The sequence below is a fragment of the Littorina saxatilis genome, linkage group LG1 (genome assembly GCF_037325665.1).
Source record: "Littorina saxatilis isolate snail1 linkage group LG1, US_GU_Lsax_2.0, whole genome shotgun sequence".
NCBI classification, from domain to species: domain Eukaryota; kingdom Metazoa; phylum Mollusca; class Gastropoda; order Littorinimorpha; family Littorinidae; genus Littorina; species Littorina saxatilis.
The window spans coordinates 72,631,694-72,649,434 of NC_090245.1; the positions used below are offsets into that span (position 1 = coordinate 72,631,694).

Genomic DNA, 17,741 nt, shown 5'->3' on the forward strand with positions numbered 1-17,741 from the left:
GATGAATAACAAGAACGCACCTCCCAGTACACAGGGGATATATGTCTTAACGTTGCTACCTAAAGACTTGCAGTTACACTTATAAAAATGAACCACAGACAAGCTCAAACAAATAAAGTCGACGGTATAAACAAGCGCTGACCTTTAGGGGTCAGGACAACCCTCGTAAGTTTGCTAATTGCCGTTTTATTCAGGGGACATAATTCATATTGAAACAATAGGGTTATTGTAACTTGTTTGGGTCCGCTATAACTCTCCATATACACTAAGCATTAAAGGTTTGTTGGCGTTTTCCAACTTGCGTTAATGAAATCCAATAACGATATATGCACAGCCTGGCGTTGACCTTACGATTATTACTCTTCCTCTGCTGATATGACGAAGTCAACCAGACAAACATAACCGCAATAGGTGCCATGACTAAACACGGTGCAAGGAATCGTCAAGATATCGTCAGACATGCACTGATCAAAACAAATTAAAACACATCATATCAGGTAAGTCCTTGGTCAGAAGGAGTAAGACATCAAACACGAACATCGATGAGCACAAATAAACATGGTGATACATTAAATACAAATAAATAAATAAATAAATACGAGAATTTATATTGCGCACATATCTCAACACAAGGCGACTCAAGGCGCACAGTACGAAATATGAGAGAGCCCTGAAATGCAGCCGCTCGGCGCAGAAGGGACAGCACTCTATATTTCGGGGAAGCAAGCTGGGTATTTTTGTGTTTCTATAACCCACCGAACTCTGACATGGATTACAGGATCTTTTCCCGCGTGCGCACTTGGTCTTGTGCTTGCGTGTACACACGAAATTACATCACTTTCCTTACAAAAACTTGCGTGCACACTCAAGTACGAGTGTAGCTACAGAAATTAAACTGAAGGCAGAATATTGGCAGGGAACTTAATATAACATCATGGCAAAAAAACACTAAATAAACGTGCTATCAACAAAACTTCGTTCCATTTCTATCACACAAACACACACACACACACACACTCACACACAAAACACAGCACAACACACACACACACACACACACACACACACACACACACACACACACACACACACACACACACACACTCGTAAGTCATATCAACATTGTTGAGCTTCTAAAAGTAGGAAAAACCGTGCTAGAAAACGACGTGCACAATCCGTGCTAGATCTAGCTGTTTTGCCTCACGTCTTTCGTTTTTCACGGCACGCCCCACAGCTGTAAGCAGACGAGAGGCGATTGAACAAATCCACAGTAAAAACATACGCATCTATATATATATACGACTTGTGTCTGTGTGTCTGTGTGTCTGTGTATCTGTGTATTTGTGTATTTGTGTATTCGCCATGCACGGCCAAAGTTCTCGATGGATCTGCTTCAAATTTGGTGGGCTTATTCAGAGAGACCCCGGACACAACCTCATCGATGAGATATTTCAACACGTGCTCTCAGCGCGCAGCGCTGAACCGATTTTGGTTCCACCTCAGCTATTTTGGTTCCACCTCAGCTACCCGGGCCCCCATACCGACACACCATAGCCGCTACACCACATCACAACGCCAAAGTTCTCGGTGGATCTTTTTCAAATTTGGACACCGTATTCAGCTACACCCCGGACACAATATCATCGATGAGATATTTCAACACGTGCTCTCAGCGCGCAGCGCTGAACTGATTTTGGTTTTTCTGTTCATTTCACCATTATAAGTAACTCTTCCTTATCTTCTCCAGTGTTTGGCGTTTATCTCCCTTCCTTCGTGTGGCTTTCCCGTTCAGTTGTAAGTTACTACTATTTTTAGAATGTCACTGCGCTGTCCACTGCGCTGTCCACAACGCTTCCCTTGCACCCGTAAGTTGTTCTTACTGTCAAAGTGAAAAGGTCGAATCAATTTATAGCCACGCGAAAAATACACTCTCACCTATCTCTATATATTTATAGATACAGATATGCATATATATATACGGCTTCTGTGTGTGTGTGTGTGTTTGTGTGTGTGTGTGGGCAAAAACCTGTGTATTGTAGAGTTCTGTTTGTGATGTGGTCTAGCGGCTTTTTTTTTTTTTTTTTTTTTTTTTTTTTTTTTTTAACCTCAGTTGCATGCAGGTTTGCTACTACAATTATGTTTTGCCTTTTTATTATATTTTTTTTGTTTTGTTTTGTGGCTTGGAGCAAACCTTCTTCATAGGTCTTTTCTTTTCAAATGTGTACAATTTTTAAATCAATAAACCTTATCAGTAAACTAATATGTTCAAATAAATAAATAAATAAAAATAATCATAACATAAATTTATTCCTAATGTTCAGCTCAGTTTCCAGTACACCAAATCTTTTTTAACACTCAACTTATACCAGGCCCCTGAGGGTTAAGTCCCTTTGAAAAATAAATAATATTTCAAGGGGTGTCCCATATCTAAATTTACTTATACACATTTTTCCAATCAAGATTAAATGGGTAAGATACTTAAACATTTCATGTGTCAAACCATTCTTATCTCGCACATAAATCAGCACATCTGTTGCTTGTAGAATAATTGCTATGTTATATCGATTGTAGAACAATGTTTCAACATGCTTCCACAAATGGTGAATTTTACTGCAATAGAAAAAGAAATGTTCAATGTAATCAACTTGTTCAATACAGTAAGGACATTTATCATTATTTGCGAGTCCCATTTTTAAGAGGAGAATATTGGTTGGGTATATATTGTGTAATATCTTCCACTGTAATTCTTTTAGTCTGGTTTCTGTTGTTGTTTCTTTTGCATTAAGCCAAACTTTTTCTTCAATACTAATACCAAGTTTGTTCAGCCAAAATCGAACACAGCAGGGTGGACTATATTTCATATCTGTCATAAAATTTCGAAAATCTCTAGCTTTTAACATCACTTTATCATTAAAATACAATTTCGAGAATTCTTCAGTGACAGCATATACATAATCCGTATTGTTCTTTAAATAACGAGACAACGCCGAGTGAACAACAATGTACTGTAAATAGAGTTCTGGTGAAGTACCAATTAGGTTCTGTACATTTTGAAATGACAAAATGGAATTGTTTTCTAAAAGGTCATTGACATGTGTTATTCCTTTTTTTGCCCAGTTGTCAAAATAAATTACATTATTTTGAAAGGTCTAGCGGCTTTTGTCTGTCTGTATGTTCTGGCATGTGAGAAGCCACAGCAGATAATATAGGGCTAAGAAATAAGCTCTAAAATTCTCAATCCCGTTTGACAGGACTTCGCCTTCAAAGGTGATTGTGGTGAACCGCCACGCTGTCTGTCTCTGTCTCGCGCCGTTCACCCCAAATTCCCGTTTCTGAGTAACTATTTTTAGAATGTCATTGCGCTGTCCAGAACGCTGCCCTTGCACCCGTAAGTTGTTCTTACTGTCAAAGTGAAAAGGTCGAATCAATTTATAGCCACGCGAAAAATACACTCTCACCTATCTCTATATATTTATAGATATAGATATACATATATATATATATATATATATACGGCTTCTCTGTGTGTGTGTGTTTGTGTGTGTGTGTGTGGGCAAAAACCTGTGGATTGTAGAGTTCTGTTTGTGATGGGGTCTAGCGGCTTTTGTCTGTCTGTATGTTCTGGCATTTGAGAAGCCACAACAGATAATATAGGGCTAAGAAATAAGCTCTAAAATTCTCAATCCCGTTTGACAGGACTTCGCCTGCAGAGGTGATTGTGATGAACCGCCACGCTGTCTGTCTCTGTCTCGCGATTCACCCCGGCGAAGCCGGGTATTCCTCTAGTACAATATAAAGCAGCAACGGGGTCTGGTACATAAATATATATTTACCTTCCGGAAGAGTTCATCCACGTTTTTATCAATTTTGACTCTCACTGGGTTTTTTCCGCCCCTCTCATGGGAAAGTTCTTGCAAAACTAAAACACGGAACACACTGTTTTTTGTTTGCTACGATTAGGTGTCGTGCAATACCAAGATACACACCAAATGTCAGCTTTAACAGCTCATAAACACCAGAGCTCTGAGTGCGGACAGAAGGACAAACAAACAAACAAACAGACGGAGTAAAACCTCTACACTCCCCTAATTAACAGGGGGGGGGGGGGGTGTTGTCAAAGAATTATACCTGCCCGAGCACTTGGCGCTGTAAGTCCCATCCACCGCATCTGTTGTGACCCTCTCGAAGGTGAACCCGTTTCCCTGCCACGATCCGCTCAGTTCGTCCTCAAAACTGGGGTTGATCAGCAGGTTAGTTTGACCAGCGGTCAGCTGCCACGTGGCTACTGCCACCAGCATCCTCCACACAGAGTTCCCGCCCATTCTTTCTGCTGTGGAGAGTAGAAAAATGGTGGTCAGTAATGGATAAGATTTTTCAGAAAATGGAGCCCGAGCTTTCTTGTGGAGGTACGTTCCCAGGGAAAAAAAAATGTTACAGTTGCGGAAACACCAGAAGAGGCCGTATAACTAAATTGTTTGGTAAACATTTTAAGATTTTAAGTCCCAATACTTGCACGCTTTCAGTGACATAGTTCTAACTGACCATTCTGCACTTGGTCAATCATTTGGCCTGGAGTTGCAAACCATAAGCACAGACAACTCAACTCTCCTAGACGGATGAACATCGCGTGTTCATTCCAATGCTTGTTATTCTCTTGGTAGGTGCCAATAAGAGATTGGTCCCGCGCAACTCTCACTAACTCTTGTTGCACGTGTCGTAGGCATTCAGAGCGCTTACTTCTCAGATCTCATGGACGGCCCATTATCATAACAACAACTTGGATGGCGAGCCGGATGAACGCACTTCAACAGACTCTTCGTCATCAGACAGACACACATGTATACTCCAATAATAAAACAGAAATGAGCAATAGAAAGTACGAACGACGGGAAAATGAGAGGGATGGAAAATTAATAAGAACGTATCTGATGGAGCAAGTGATAAAAAGCTCATTGGAGTGAGCCTGTCGGAACTGGGTAAAGCTGATTCAATATACCCTCCTACGACTTTATAGTCTAGTACTGACCAATCTGTGTTTGCAGCTGTCAGTATTTTCCATTGTAATGCTCGAATCCGCCAAGATCCCTCTTCTTACGGGTTGAAAAAGTTCAAACTTTCTTTTCCTGTCATATTTCTATTCTGCACAAAATGTCACAGCTGCTACCACTTGAAATATTCATCAAGTTTGAATCACACTACAGTGTCCTGCAAAGTGTACGCATCAAATTTTACTTTTAAAATGTGTTTTATTCTTGATCGCTGTAAATTGTTATCCGAAAAAGCTAAATCACTGCCTTTTTGAGTTCCGTGATGCTATAACTTCTTTAAAGTGTGCCTAAAAACCTTTCCAAACATCTCCTTTCTTTGATTACTCGACGAAGCTCTGACCTTCACAGTCACAATCCTGTTTCTCTCTCATCCCTCATTTCACTCGCTAAATAATTGACAAAATAGCGTACTTTATACGCAGTTAACTACCAGGGCAGCGGTTACAAGCGATTACATCCGCTTCTATTTCGAGCACATTCTCGTCCTCACGAAGAAAGACAGAAAGGAAGAAATAGAAGAAGCAAGAAAAGAAGAGGGAAAGGAAGAAAGAAACACAGGATGAATAGAAGGAAGACATACAGAGTGAACAAAAATAACTGTTGGGTTACGGATTACAAGCATAACTCCATTTTCGTCGTCATTTTATCATAGAACGTATCCTCTTCCTCTCGAACATAGAAAAAAGGAAGGAAGAAAAGAAAGAGGCAAGTAAGAAAAAAGGAAAGAAGGAAGGAACTAAACGAAAAGACGATAAAAGGACAGACAAGGAAATAAAATAAATTAAAAAAAGAAATAAAAAAAGAAAACGAGATTGAAGCATAAACGAGCCAACTCAGTACCTGCTCGAGTAACCAACCAACCAACAACAACAAAACGACCCATCTGTGCATTAGCAGTAACTACTTTCTTCGGGAGAAAATTAAATCTATGCAAACCAATACTCAAAATAGAAAACTATAATGGTTTAGTAAAATCTAATTTCACATGACAATAACTTCAATCACCAGTGCGAAATGTCCATTATAAGAAGGGAGGACGCGACGAAGTACGTAGCTGTCACAGCCAAAGCCTTTCGGTCACTGACCGAGATGAAAAACAACTGGCCGATCTTAAAGCTGCAGGGTATTGACAACAATTTACCGTCCATGTTTTCTATTTGTCCAGGCAAACGCGAAAAAATTATGCAATGTTTGATTGACAAAATCTCGAAAAATTATAGAGTTAGAATTATCAAATCACAAAAGTTTGATGAAGGCATGTTTGACCTTGCTTTTGTGTGATTATTTTGATGCTGCGACTGTTTCAACACTCGGGACAAACAGGTTTAACGTTAACGAAGTTTTGGAGGTCTCGCTCAGTCAGTCTTCATCGCGCTCTCTGGCCACTGATCGGACACTAGTGGCTTCCAATGATGTTCCTGATGTTCCTGGTAGTGTCAGTTGCTGTATTGAATCGATCTCGAAGACGTTGTGGCAGGAAATTGCGATCTTGTCTTATTGGGGTAATGCGAAAATTCCACCGCGTTGCATAACTGCAGTGCTTCCAATGCCAACAGAACATTGCTGAAGGTGATTAGACTATTGACATATGCACGTTTAGAGCACATGCCAGCGCTTCTGGATCATCCCCAGCTTTAAATCGACCTGGCATTTTGGTGGTGTCAATCTTGGCATCCTGGCTGTTTCAAAAGTGAGACTGGCAGCAAGCGTGCCATGGTCTCTTTTGGTTGCTAATGCATTCGTGAACACATCTCACACATCAGATTTCTCCTGCTCCACTTGCACTTGCTGCAAGCGCGCATTATGTGTTTAACGTTAAACCTGCTTGTCCCGTGTGTTAAAACAGTCACAGCATCAAAATAATCACACAAAAGCAAGGTCAAACATGCCTTCATCAAACTTTTGTGGTTTAATAATTCTAACTCTATAATTGTTGGAGGTTTTGTCAATCAAACAATGACGAATTTTGTCGCGTTTCTTTTGTTGCTCGGTATAGAATGAGAGCCTTCTTTGCCTTGGACACACATCACATTTCAACAGCGTGGCTGAATTCTGTGAACAGTGGCAATCATTTTTTTCTGAATACATTTTGAAAATGACGCCTGTATTCAGCAAATAATTCCTAACTCTACGAAGGATGGTTAGGTGATTTTTGTTCATGTCCCTTTCAATCAATTTGGCTATTCGGGATCGATTCAGTATACAGGGGCGGATCCATGCGGGGTTTCCGGGGTTTCCGGGGTTTCCAGGCCCCCCCCCCCCCCCCCCCCCCACCAAAGCCTGAAAAAAAAGAGTTTTAAAAAAGTAAGGAAATGAATTTGAAAATAAAGAAAAAACAAGTCGCGTGAGGCGAAATAACAACATTTAGTCAAGCTGTCGAACTCACAGAATGAAACTGAACGCACTGCTTTTTTCACCAAGACCACATACTCGTAGTTTCGTCAGTCAACCGCTCGTGGCAAAGGCAGTGAAATCGTCAAGCCATGCAGAATAGTGCAGTAGTGGTCGCGCTGAGCAGGATAACACGCTTTTCTGTATGTCTATTCTTTTTAGCTTACTGAGTTTGTTTTTAATCCAAGCATATCATATCTATATGTTTTTGGAATCAGGGACCGACAAGGAATAAGATGAAATTATTTTTAAATCGATTTCGGAAAATTAATTTTAATCATGATTTTTATATTTTTAATTTTCAGAGCTTGTTTGTAATCCAAATATAACATATGTATATGTTTTTGGAATCAGAACATGACGAAGAATAAGATGAAATTGTTTTTGAATCGTTTGATAAAAAATAATTTTAATTACAAGTTTCCGATTTTTAATGACCAAACTCATTCATTAGTTTTTAAGCCACCAAGCTGAAATGCAATACCAAAGTCCGGCCTTTGTCGAAGATTGCTTGGCCAAAATTTCAATCAATTTGATTGAAAATTGAGGGTGTGACAGTGCCGCCTCAACTTTTACAAAAATCCGGATATGACGTCATCAAAGATATTTATTACAAAAATGAAAAAAGTCCGGGGATATCATTCCCAGGAACTCTCATGTCAAATTTCATAAAGATCGGTCCAGTAGTTTAGTCTGAATCGCTCTACACACACACACGCACAGACAGACAGACAGACAGACAGACAGACACACACACACACACACACACACACACACACACACACACACACACACACACACACACACACACACACACACACACACATACATACATCACGACCCTCGTCTCGATTCCCCCTCTATGTAAAAACATTTAGTCAAAACTTGACTAAATGTAATGATGGCTCGAGATTGCACTATATTGCTCCGTTTTCCTTGTTTTTATACAAACAAAATTCCGGGGGAGCATGCCCCGGGACCCCCCTAGGTGCCGGCCTTTTGCTTCTAAAGGACGGTTTTGGAAGGTAGGTAGTTTGTTGGCTGAGCTTCCTCCAGATTTCTCCATTTTCCTTGTTTTTAGTTGATCTGTCCCTAAAAGAAATTTGGACCCACCCCCTTAAAAATGATGTGATCGTGTTCTTACTCTGTTTACATTGTGTTCTTGAAACTGTTCATTTCCCCCGAAAGCGGCGTATGACTGCATAGATGGCGGGGTTAAAACGGTCATACACGTACAAACTCACTCGTGCAAAAAACACACGAGTGTACGTAGGAGTTTCACCCCACGATAGAAGAAGACGAAGAAGAAAAGCCGTTTCCATCGAAGTTCCATAACAGTAAAATTAAGGGAGTTGTAAATTCTGCACAGAAAGTAACCAGGCTGATGAAATTAGGTATGTGTCCGAATGGAACAATTCCCATGGCGCATGTAACATTCTAGTCAGATAATAGGTTTGCTATTGTACGGACCGGGGTCACTGTGGATATAACTTATTTGGAATAGAATCTGATTCTTCTTGACCGACAGATAAAACTATTCTGGCGAGGGTTTTTTATGCAACGTTCAATATGTAGATGTGGATGTTTCCTTCTAGTTTTCAGTAACACAAAAATATAAAACAATATGAAAACATAAAAAGCAAGCGTGCCTTTTTTTTACTTGTCCCATATTCTGTAGCTCAATGCTACTCGCCTAATCGTGTAAAGTTAGTGGTAAGCATTGCCGTCAACACATGCAGACGCCAATAATGACACTAGCGATAACGACGTCGACAAATACTACCATTGACATACACCACCACCAACACCCCTCCACCACCGCCAACAGCAATGATCACAATAATACATAAGGAGAAGAAGAAGAAGAAGGAAGAAGAAGAAAAGAAGAAAGAACCCCAAACATATGAGCCATAAGACAAAAGGTTCCACGTAGAACAAACACATAAAAAAACAACTACAACAGCAGCAACAACAACAACAAAAACAACAACAGCAACAACAACAACACAGACAACAACAACAACAACAACAATAGCAAACCCGCACAAAAACAAACAAACAAACATACACAAAACAAAAAGAAGCAAACAAAACACAACACCAGCACACACACTCACAGTGTCCCGCTTGGTGTAAGCGTGCTGAGTCCCTTGATGTTCGCGTGCTGTGTGATAAAAAGGAGAGTGAATCCGTGTGATAAAAGCCTGCCGAATAGTTATGGAGATTTGTTTGACGCAAGACTGATATGAGGGATGAGCGAAGCGCGGAAATGTAAGAAGAGTACGCATCCTGCGTCACATGTTTAATATACTGCGACTTACAGAAAGCTTGGCAAAAGAGAGAGCCCCCTCCCAAACGTTAATTTATAATAATAAATGGAGAGAGAAAGATAGTACAAAGAGAGTGGGAAGGATGGGGGGTGGGGGGGGGGTGAGACATAGACAGATAGACAAAGATATGGAGAGTTAAAGACACATGCAGATAGGGAGACAGAGAGAGAGAGAAGAGAGAGAGAGAGAGAGAGAGAGAGAGGGATAGGGAGAGAGAGAGACAGAGACAGAGAGAGATACAGAGATAGACAGAGAGAGACAGAGAGACAGACAGACAGACAGACCGACAGACAGACAGAGGAAAAGAGAGAGAGACTGACAGACAGACAGACAAAGCGACAGATAGAGAAAGAGAGATCGAGAGAGAGAGAGAGATAGATCGAGAGAGAGAGAGAGAGATATAGATAGAGAGAGAGAGAGTGAGAGAGAGAGAGAAAGAACGAGAGAGGGAGAGAGAGAGAAGAGAGAGAGAAGAGAGAGAGAGAGGGGGGGGGGGGGGGGGGGGGGCGAGCGCCTAGGTGAGTTAAACTTCTAACGCTCCGATCGTGCCCCCCCCCCCCCCCACCCCCCTCCAATGTGCACTCACTCGCACAACAGCTGCGGATGAACTGACTTAATCAGCCGCAATCATCATAAGTATCACCATAAGCATCAACTTAATTATGTAATGGATGGTAATACACACCAACATTCCAGAACTGTTATCCACGGTGTTTCAACTGATTCCGTTCATCCACTGGATGTTTCCGTTCATCCGCAGGATGTGTCCGTTCATACACCCTCATTTTCGTCACTTGCTTCGGGAAAAACGTTGTGGTAAGTCGTGTGGGCAGTGCGCTTGTGTGATATAGAAAGAATAAGGTAGCGAAATGGTTGGGCTATGTGTACGATAAGTACCAAGGTGCTAGTGAATCCTAATAATAACACACGCGGGCCGAACGTGGCAAAATTGCCTGATTTTTTAACATTTTCTTGTTTTTCTCGCTCTGTTATCGAATCTGACCCCTGATTTGCACATGATCACCAAAACCAGTGCCTGTTACGATATTTCGCTTGAACAGAAGTTTATAGAAACCCATGGCTTTTGTACAATCACTTATCCCCCAAACGCATCTCACTGAGTCTGTTTTGAGATAGGCGTGGCAAAAAGGCATACCTACCAACTTCTTCTACCAAAGAAACCACACCACGGTAAAACAATAACATCCTGATGAACTCTCGATGACAGAGAACAGCGGCTGTGTCCTTGTGTGCACGTGACTGACTGACTATTAGGGTTTAACGTCCTCTTAGACTGGTCTATATTGGGACAGGTATTGGTAATACGCTGAAGATATGGTGTGATACTTTGATTCGAACAAGCCCGCTGTGGCTATCTTCTTCGACACACCAGCATTGGGTTTGTCTCGTCAAAGTATTGAAATACGATCATGATAATCAGAGACGAGAGATGATGCATGCGTGTCTTCGTGTTTTCCAAGCCCTGAGACTGTCGCTGTGAACGTGGGATCTTTTTCTTGCGCATGTGTGCACACGGGGGTGTTCGGACACCGAAGAGAGTCTGCACAAAGTTGACTCCGAGAAATAAATCTCTCACCGAACGTGGTGATCGAACCCACGCTAATAGCGACCAACTGGCTACAAAGCCAGCGCGCTACCAACTGAGCTACGTCCCCGCCCTTGTGTGCACGTGCGTACAGTAAAAGGTGGACGCACTAAAACAACCTTCTGATGGCTATCATTAGCAACAGACGATTCTGGTGAAAGGCTATTCCGTATGCAGATATGTACTAGTATGCCATTAGGAGAGCGTACGATTGGCATAATTATAATACTATTAATTAGTACCGTGATTATGATTTACATAATAAATGAGATGAGATAATTGCGTTCCTTGTCAATGCGAAGTTTTGGTACTGACATGTCTTTTTAACGGGACACCCCCCCCCCCCCCCCCCAAAAAAAAAAAAAAAAAAAAAAAAGTCTTCTTATTCATCTTGCTTTCTGTTAAGTTTTTGTTGGTGCATTCCTTCTTCTCCTCGCTCTTCTTTCTATTTTTCTTGCTCTCTTTTTCTCTTGTTCTCTTTCTAACTCATCCCCGGTCTTCATCGGCAGGTCTGCCTTTAAGTCTGAAGTACAGCTAAGGAGCAGATTATACCTGCGCAAAGTCAGCGGCACAGACAACGCACTGCAGATTATCCCAGCCCGCTACACGTTGCGTGAAAAGAAAATAGGCAAAGTACTCGTCATAATCCCTATCGCAGCATCAATAATATGCAGTGCGTCGTCTGTGCCGCTGACTATGCGTAGGTATATTCTGCCCCTAACTAATTTGTACGACATGCAGGCTAGGCAAGTACAGCGGAAGCTCGAAGGTGCATGTGGCAGGCAGAACAACACAAATGAAACCAAAGCTGACTTGCATTATTGTCTGGAGTCCGTGATGGAGGAGCGTATTTTATTGGGGATTTTTCTGTGTTTTTTTCCAAGACAAAGTCAATTGAAGAAACTTCTGGCCTGAAAAGAATGCAAATTAATGAATAGTACTTTTGGTGAAGAAAAAACCCCAACGTTACAGGCATTCATATATTTAAATATAATATTAATGCTATAGTCTTTTGTTTGTCTTTATCTTGCATGTACCACCACTGCAATTTCTCCACGTGAGATAATAAAGTTAATTTGATTTGATTTGATTTGATTCCCCGATCGGCCAATAACAGAGTTTTGTTCTGTTGGTCACTATACTGGTTCTTGAAGACAAGAAAACCTGTCATCTGCAATAACGTAGTGGTCAAATGTACGCCAAAGAGGAACTTAGCTCAAACAGACACAAAGCTGCGATTTTGGGGGATTCCAATCACGATAGGAACGAGTAAAATCAGCTTATAAATGCCAACAGTCAGAATTGGAAAATGCTATTATGTTTGCAGTCTCTCTTATCTTATGATCTCTCTCTCTCTCTCTGCCTCTATGTCTCTGTCTCTGTCTCTGTCTCTCTCTCTGTCTCTCTCACCTTAGGTTGACATACACCACCATTAATATGTTGATATACACACAATATTACAATAACCTTCGTTTTTATCATATCGTGGAACATAATGCTCAGAATTAATGTTTACTTACTTCATTAAGGTCAGTGACCTGCATGATTAATACCGTTTGCTTGTATATTCTAAAGCGACCTTCAACTTCCCAGCATGTCTGCATATAAGTATAAGTATAAGTTTTCGACCATACATCAAAAACTATATCAAGGGGAGAATACAAGCGTGAGCTTAGCGTGTAATGTGTGAAGGTTGTTCCCTATAGCTCATCGCTTGAAGGCACAATATTTACAGTGTTTGACTCCCAATCTTACCTGGCCAGGCTTTTACATAGGATAAGATCATCCCTCCACTTGGACGCATACTAAAAATCAAGATCCTGACTGCTTTCTGTGCAGAGTTGGAAAATGGACAAAAGTTCGCAAATTGACACTGGTGGCTTTTAAGAAACTAATCAAGAATGCTTTACAAGTTTGCACAGAAAGCATCCAGATTTTCTAAGAGGAGAAATGGCCTTATTCCACGTAAAATCCTAGCCAGATCTAAGATGGTGAGCCGAACTGTGTTTTATAATGCACAGGACTGTGCTTTTAAACATGTACCCTCTTTCGCCATACATATTTATATGATGATTTACATTTTTAATCATAAAATCAGAAGACTTTTCGTTACTGCAGTGTTGTATTTTTCGTTTCTGGATTTAATTCCATAATTTCATAATTGTGCAAAGCACATTTTGTGATTGTAATTAATAGCTATAACTTGATATATTTGAATGTGCATCTTAAACGTGATTGTGTTTTGGTTTATTTGTAGATTTTTTTTTATTTTTATGAGTTTTGTTGTTGTAACGGAGAGTAGTTGTTTTATCTAAATGTTCTTCATGTAAATGACTTTGTATTTGTTTTTGTGTGGATTTTTTAAGATTATTTTTGTAGGGCGCTTATGTATAGCTATGTAAGCATGTGCGTTATGTATAAATGCCATTTTCATAATTATTATAAATGTGCTAAAGGACCGAAGCCCTTGTTTACTTGCATGTACGTTGTCCATTAATCAGTGTACTGACATCCTCTGTCTACCAGGACGAATGATGATGGATAAGTGTCCACTACAGCTAAACGCAGGAAGATCCGGCTAGCAATGCAGTGTTCCGACCAGAATATTGCTGTACCGCTGACTTGACCTCACAGAAAGAGAGACTGACTGTGTGTGTGTGTGTGTGTGTGTGTGTGTGTGTGTGTGTGTGTGTATGTGTGTGTGTGTCACTCTCTCTCTCTCTCTCTCTCTCTCTCTCTCTCTCTCTCTCTCTCTCTCTCTCTCTCTCTCTCTCTCTCTCTCTCTCTTTCTTCTCTCTTCGTCTGTCTCTCTCTCTTGTAAGACTTAGGGTCAGCCTAAATTCTCCATCCTTGAGTAGTACAGATTATTAGTGGTTTAATATCTGCCTTCGTTCTTTCAGTAAAAAAGTAAAATACAAATGAGCACTCGTCTTCAAATACCCCCCATCATGAGGAAACTCCGTGGAAGAGGCATTGACAAGAAACTTATCTATTATCCCGTTTAAAAACGACATAGAAAGTGTAGGATTTGAGCTTTAATGATAATAATAATTATAATGATAATAATAATGTAATTAAATGATAATGATAATAATAATGATACTACTACTACTACTACTACTACTACTAATAATAATAATAATAATAATAATAATAATAATAATAATAATAATAATAATAATAATAATAATAATAATAATAATAATAATAATAATAATTGTCAGTAAGTACTGGTGTCACATGACTGATGTGAACCAGTTGATTGGCTAATGGCGATGCGCTAAAACTGTTAGCGCACTCTTGGAGTGCGCTAACTTTTCCACAGAGCGTATTCTTACGCCCTTTACCTAAGCAAGACTGTGCTCTCATCCTCAGAATTAATTACTGACATGTAGCTTATATTCTCCACAATACCAAATGACCATAAATTCCCTACTTCTCAATTAAAGCAGAAGTGGGTTTTTTTCTGACAGATTGCATGTGCCTGTGCCACAGTGCGGCTGCCACTGATCTAAAAATAGAAGCCGCTGGGTTTCATCTAATTCTCGCCGACTTGCATAGATTCTTCTCATCGTGTTAGTGGCATGTAGCTTATCATCCACATTACCAAATGATGAGTTAATATAAAATTCCCACCCGCTAGCAGAAAACACAAGTGTTATTCCGATAACGTACCAGCTAGACCAGTTTGGAAGACTGACTCGATCGACTCTGTCATACGTAGCCGCACTGACTACACTGAAATACGACTGCATCAGTTCAGTAAATGAATGGTTTCCGAATTATTATTTCAAGGCAAGAACAATCGTAATCGAAAACGTGTATGGTTCAGAACGTTCTTACCATTATAAAACTTATTACCAGCGTGCCTCGTGCGTGCAGACTCAGTCAGTGCAGACTGCATGCAGTGGTTTGATTGCCCTAGCAGACGACATAAACCCCGCTCAGCAAATTAACATGTTGGGCAAATGTGAACGAAAAAACGATGGGGATATAATACGTGTAGGGTTCAGAGCATTCTTACCGTTCATATTTAGTATCAGACTCCCCGATGAATGAAGATACAACACGAAAATATGCCACAGTTGTTTTGAAAATGTGCGAACCGTCGAGTCCCGCGGCTTCGAGTCAAATCAAGGGGAGTCACTCCGCACAGTCAATCCGTCGAAGCTCGACTGGAGGTTTCGAATCGCAAATAATGAAGAGCACAGCCCTTTCTCCGAGTTCAAATGAGGTCTCTCTGAAAGATCATCACTGTTCAGATTAACGCTACACTGGAATTTACCAACAGAAATTAAAATGCGTGTGACGAAAGCACGACACACTTGAGACACCCCACACAAAAGTAGATCTTTACTGTACACGACCTGACCACACAGTTGTGCCTATTCAAATGCGCGTTGCAAAATGTGCGCTTGGAATCTTCTTTTTTCTATGGCGGTACTGACAATATCGTTATTGAAACAATCCCAGTGCACTAAGGGATTTATAGAGCAAATCTCGAAAATAATTATTGAACTCAGCGCTATGCGCTTCGTTCAATAATGAATTTTCTCGATTTGCTCTATAAATCCCTTAGTGCACTGGGATGTCTCAATAACTTAAATAATAATAATAATAATAATAATAATAATAATAATAATAATAATAATAATAATAATAATAATAATAATAATAATAATAATAATAATAATAAACACGAAAAAAGCAAATTGAATTTTAAAGGAATATTTTTGCACGGGAGGTGAATTTCGATGAAACCTTCTCAGTCTAACAGTCCTATGCATGTCTGAACGCATGTTATTAGGCTTAGAAACTACTGTTTCATGAAACAAAAAAACACTACATCCTGCAAATGCTTTGAAAGGTAAAAACAATAATGTATCGCAGTGTATGGTAGTTTATGAATACGGAACGAGCAAACCGAACAAAGAAAAACATGATTATCTCGTGCAGTATAAACAAATTATATGTTATTGATTGCGACCGTTCAAAGGAATCTACTCATCGCGCCCTTCATTTGGGGAAGGGACTTAATAAAGGTACAAGTAACACTAATGACAAGGATTTTGAGTGACAGCTTGACAGTTTATAAGGACACATAAATATGACAGGTAATTAAGAACAGCTCCCTGTCTGTCTGTCTGTCTGTCTATCTGTGTGTATGTCTGTCTGTCTGTCTCTGTCTGTCTGTCTGTCGCTCTGTCTGTCTGTCTGTCTGTCTGTCTGTCTGTCTGTCTCTCTGTCTCTGTCTCTCACACACAAACACACAAACACACACACACACAAACACACACACACACACACACACAATCACGCACGCACGCACGCACGCATACACGCACACACACACACACACACACACACACACACATACAGAATAATTAACGTGCAACAGATAAAAGATTGTCTTCGAACTCACCGCCAAGAGTAGAAAATGGCCGATGGACTGCCACGGACAGAATTCCTACGGTGACCGTCCTTCTGGCTACGCGTCAACTGAAGTTGGAGAGAGCCACGGCCAATAAATATAACAGATAGCTATCTCTCATACACGCTCCCACCACCACCACCATCAACACCCTTCAATGTCCTTTAGCCTCCCTGGCCCCTCCCCCTCCACTAACGTTTTGGGTTTTATGTGTGGTTCGTGTTGTGTGTAATGTTTTGTTTTACGATCTTCAAAAAGATATTCAAAAGTTAATGGGCGGAAAGGATGGTTGCCATTCCCCCTTTCCCCCGGGACAATAAATTTACTTTGCCCTTCAGGTTTATTCAGACTGAAATCAGTGGTGAAAAACTGAAACTGTGCTGCGCAGCGTAAACTTCTTTTCATCACCAAACACACACTTACCTAACATGCCCCCGCCCTCCCCCTCCATCTATGTTCCCGCCCTCCCCCTCCATGTCCACACCTCCCCAGCTGAGATAACTGTGCCCCTACGTTTTCACGTTATTTATTTATAAAATCATCCAATTTTACAAAGATTTTGTATCCATCCACTTCCGATTGAATGGCAACGCTTTGTAAATTATGTGATTCATAACTGGATCTGCGTTTAAATTATGTGATATCAATTAAAATCAATTTCGTTTCGTCAGCATGGGAAAGGTCTATATCCTTTGTAAACATGTGAATAATGTCAGCGTTTTTCTGCTCATATTTGGTACCTGTTTGAAGTGGATTGCGAAAGTGTGAGCGGCGTGTTTCTGTCAAACTAAATGAAGAAACTGTCAACGACCATTTTAGTATTTTACGCTCAATGGAGCGTGTTTTGTGTCCGGATATTTGCACTTTCTCTCTTTCATTAGAACACATCACGATATGGGCGCGCTGGGTGGAACATGGGAGGAGAGAAGGGGAGG

General features: G+C 40.5%; 1 protein-coding gene across 6 annotated transcripts in view; it reads right to left on the reverse strand.

Moving 5' to 3' along the window:
- LOC138977961 (uncharacterized) overlaps positions 1 to 16,940 on the reverse strand; it is a 56,187-nt gene extending 39,247 nt beyond the window's left edge. For 4 of the 6 annotated variants that reach the window (XM_070350589.1, XM_070350567.1, XM_070350595.1 and 1 more), the window contains exons 1-2: positions 16,798 to 16,940; positions 4,129 to 4,330 (exon numbers count right to left, since the gene is read on the reverse strand). In XM_070350589.1, the coding sequence (XP_070206690.1) occupies positions 4,129 to 4,322 (194 nt within the window). In that variant the 5' untranslated portion in view covers positions 4,323 to 4,330; positions 16,798 to 16,940. Of the gene's footprint in view, positions 1 to 4,128; positions 4,331 to 9,550; positions 9,604 to 16,797 lie in introns of all 6 variants that reach the window. The other 2 variants (XM_070350601.1, XM_070350574.1) reach the window with 2 other exon arrangements.
- Positions 16,941 to 17,741: the final 801 nt, after the last annotated feature.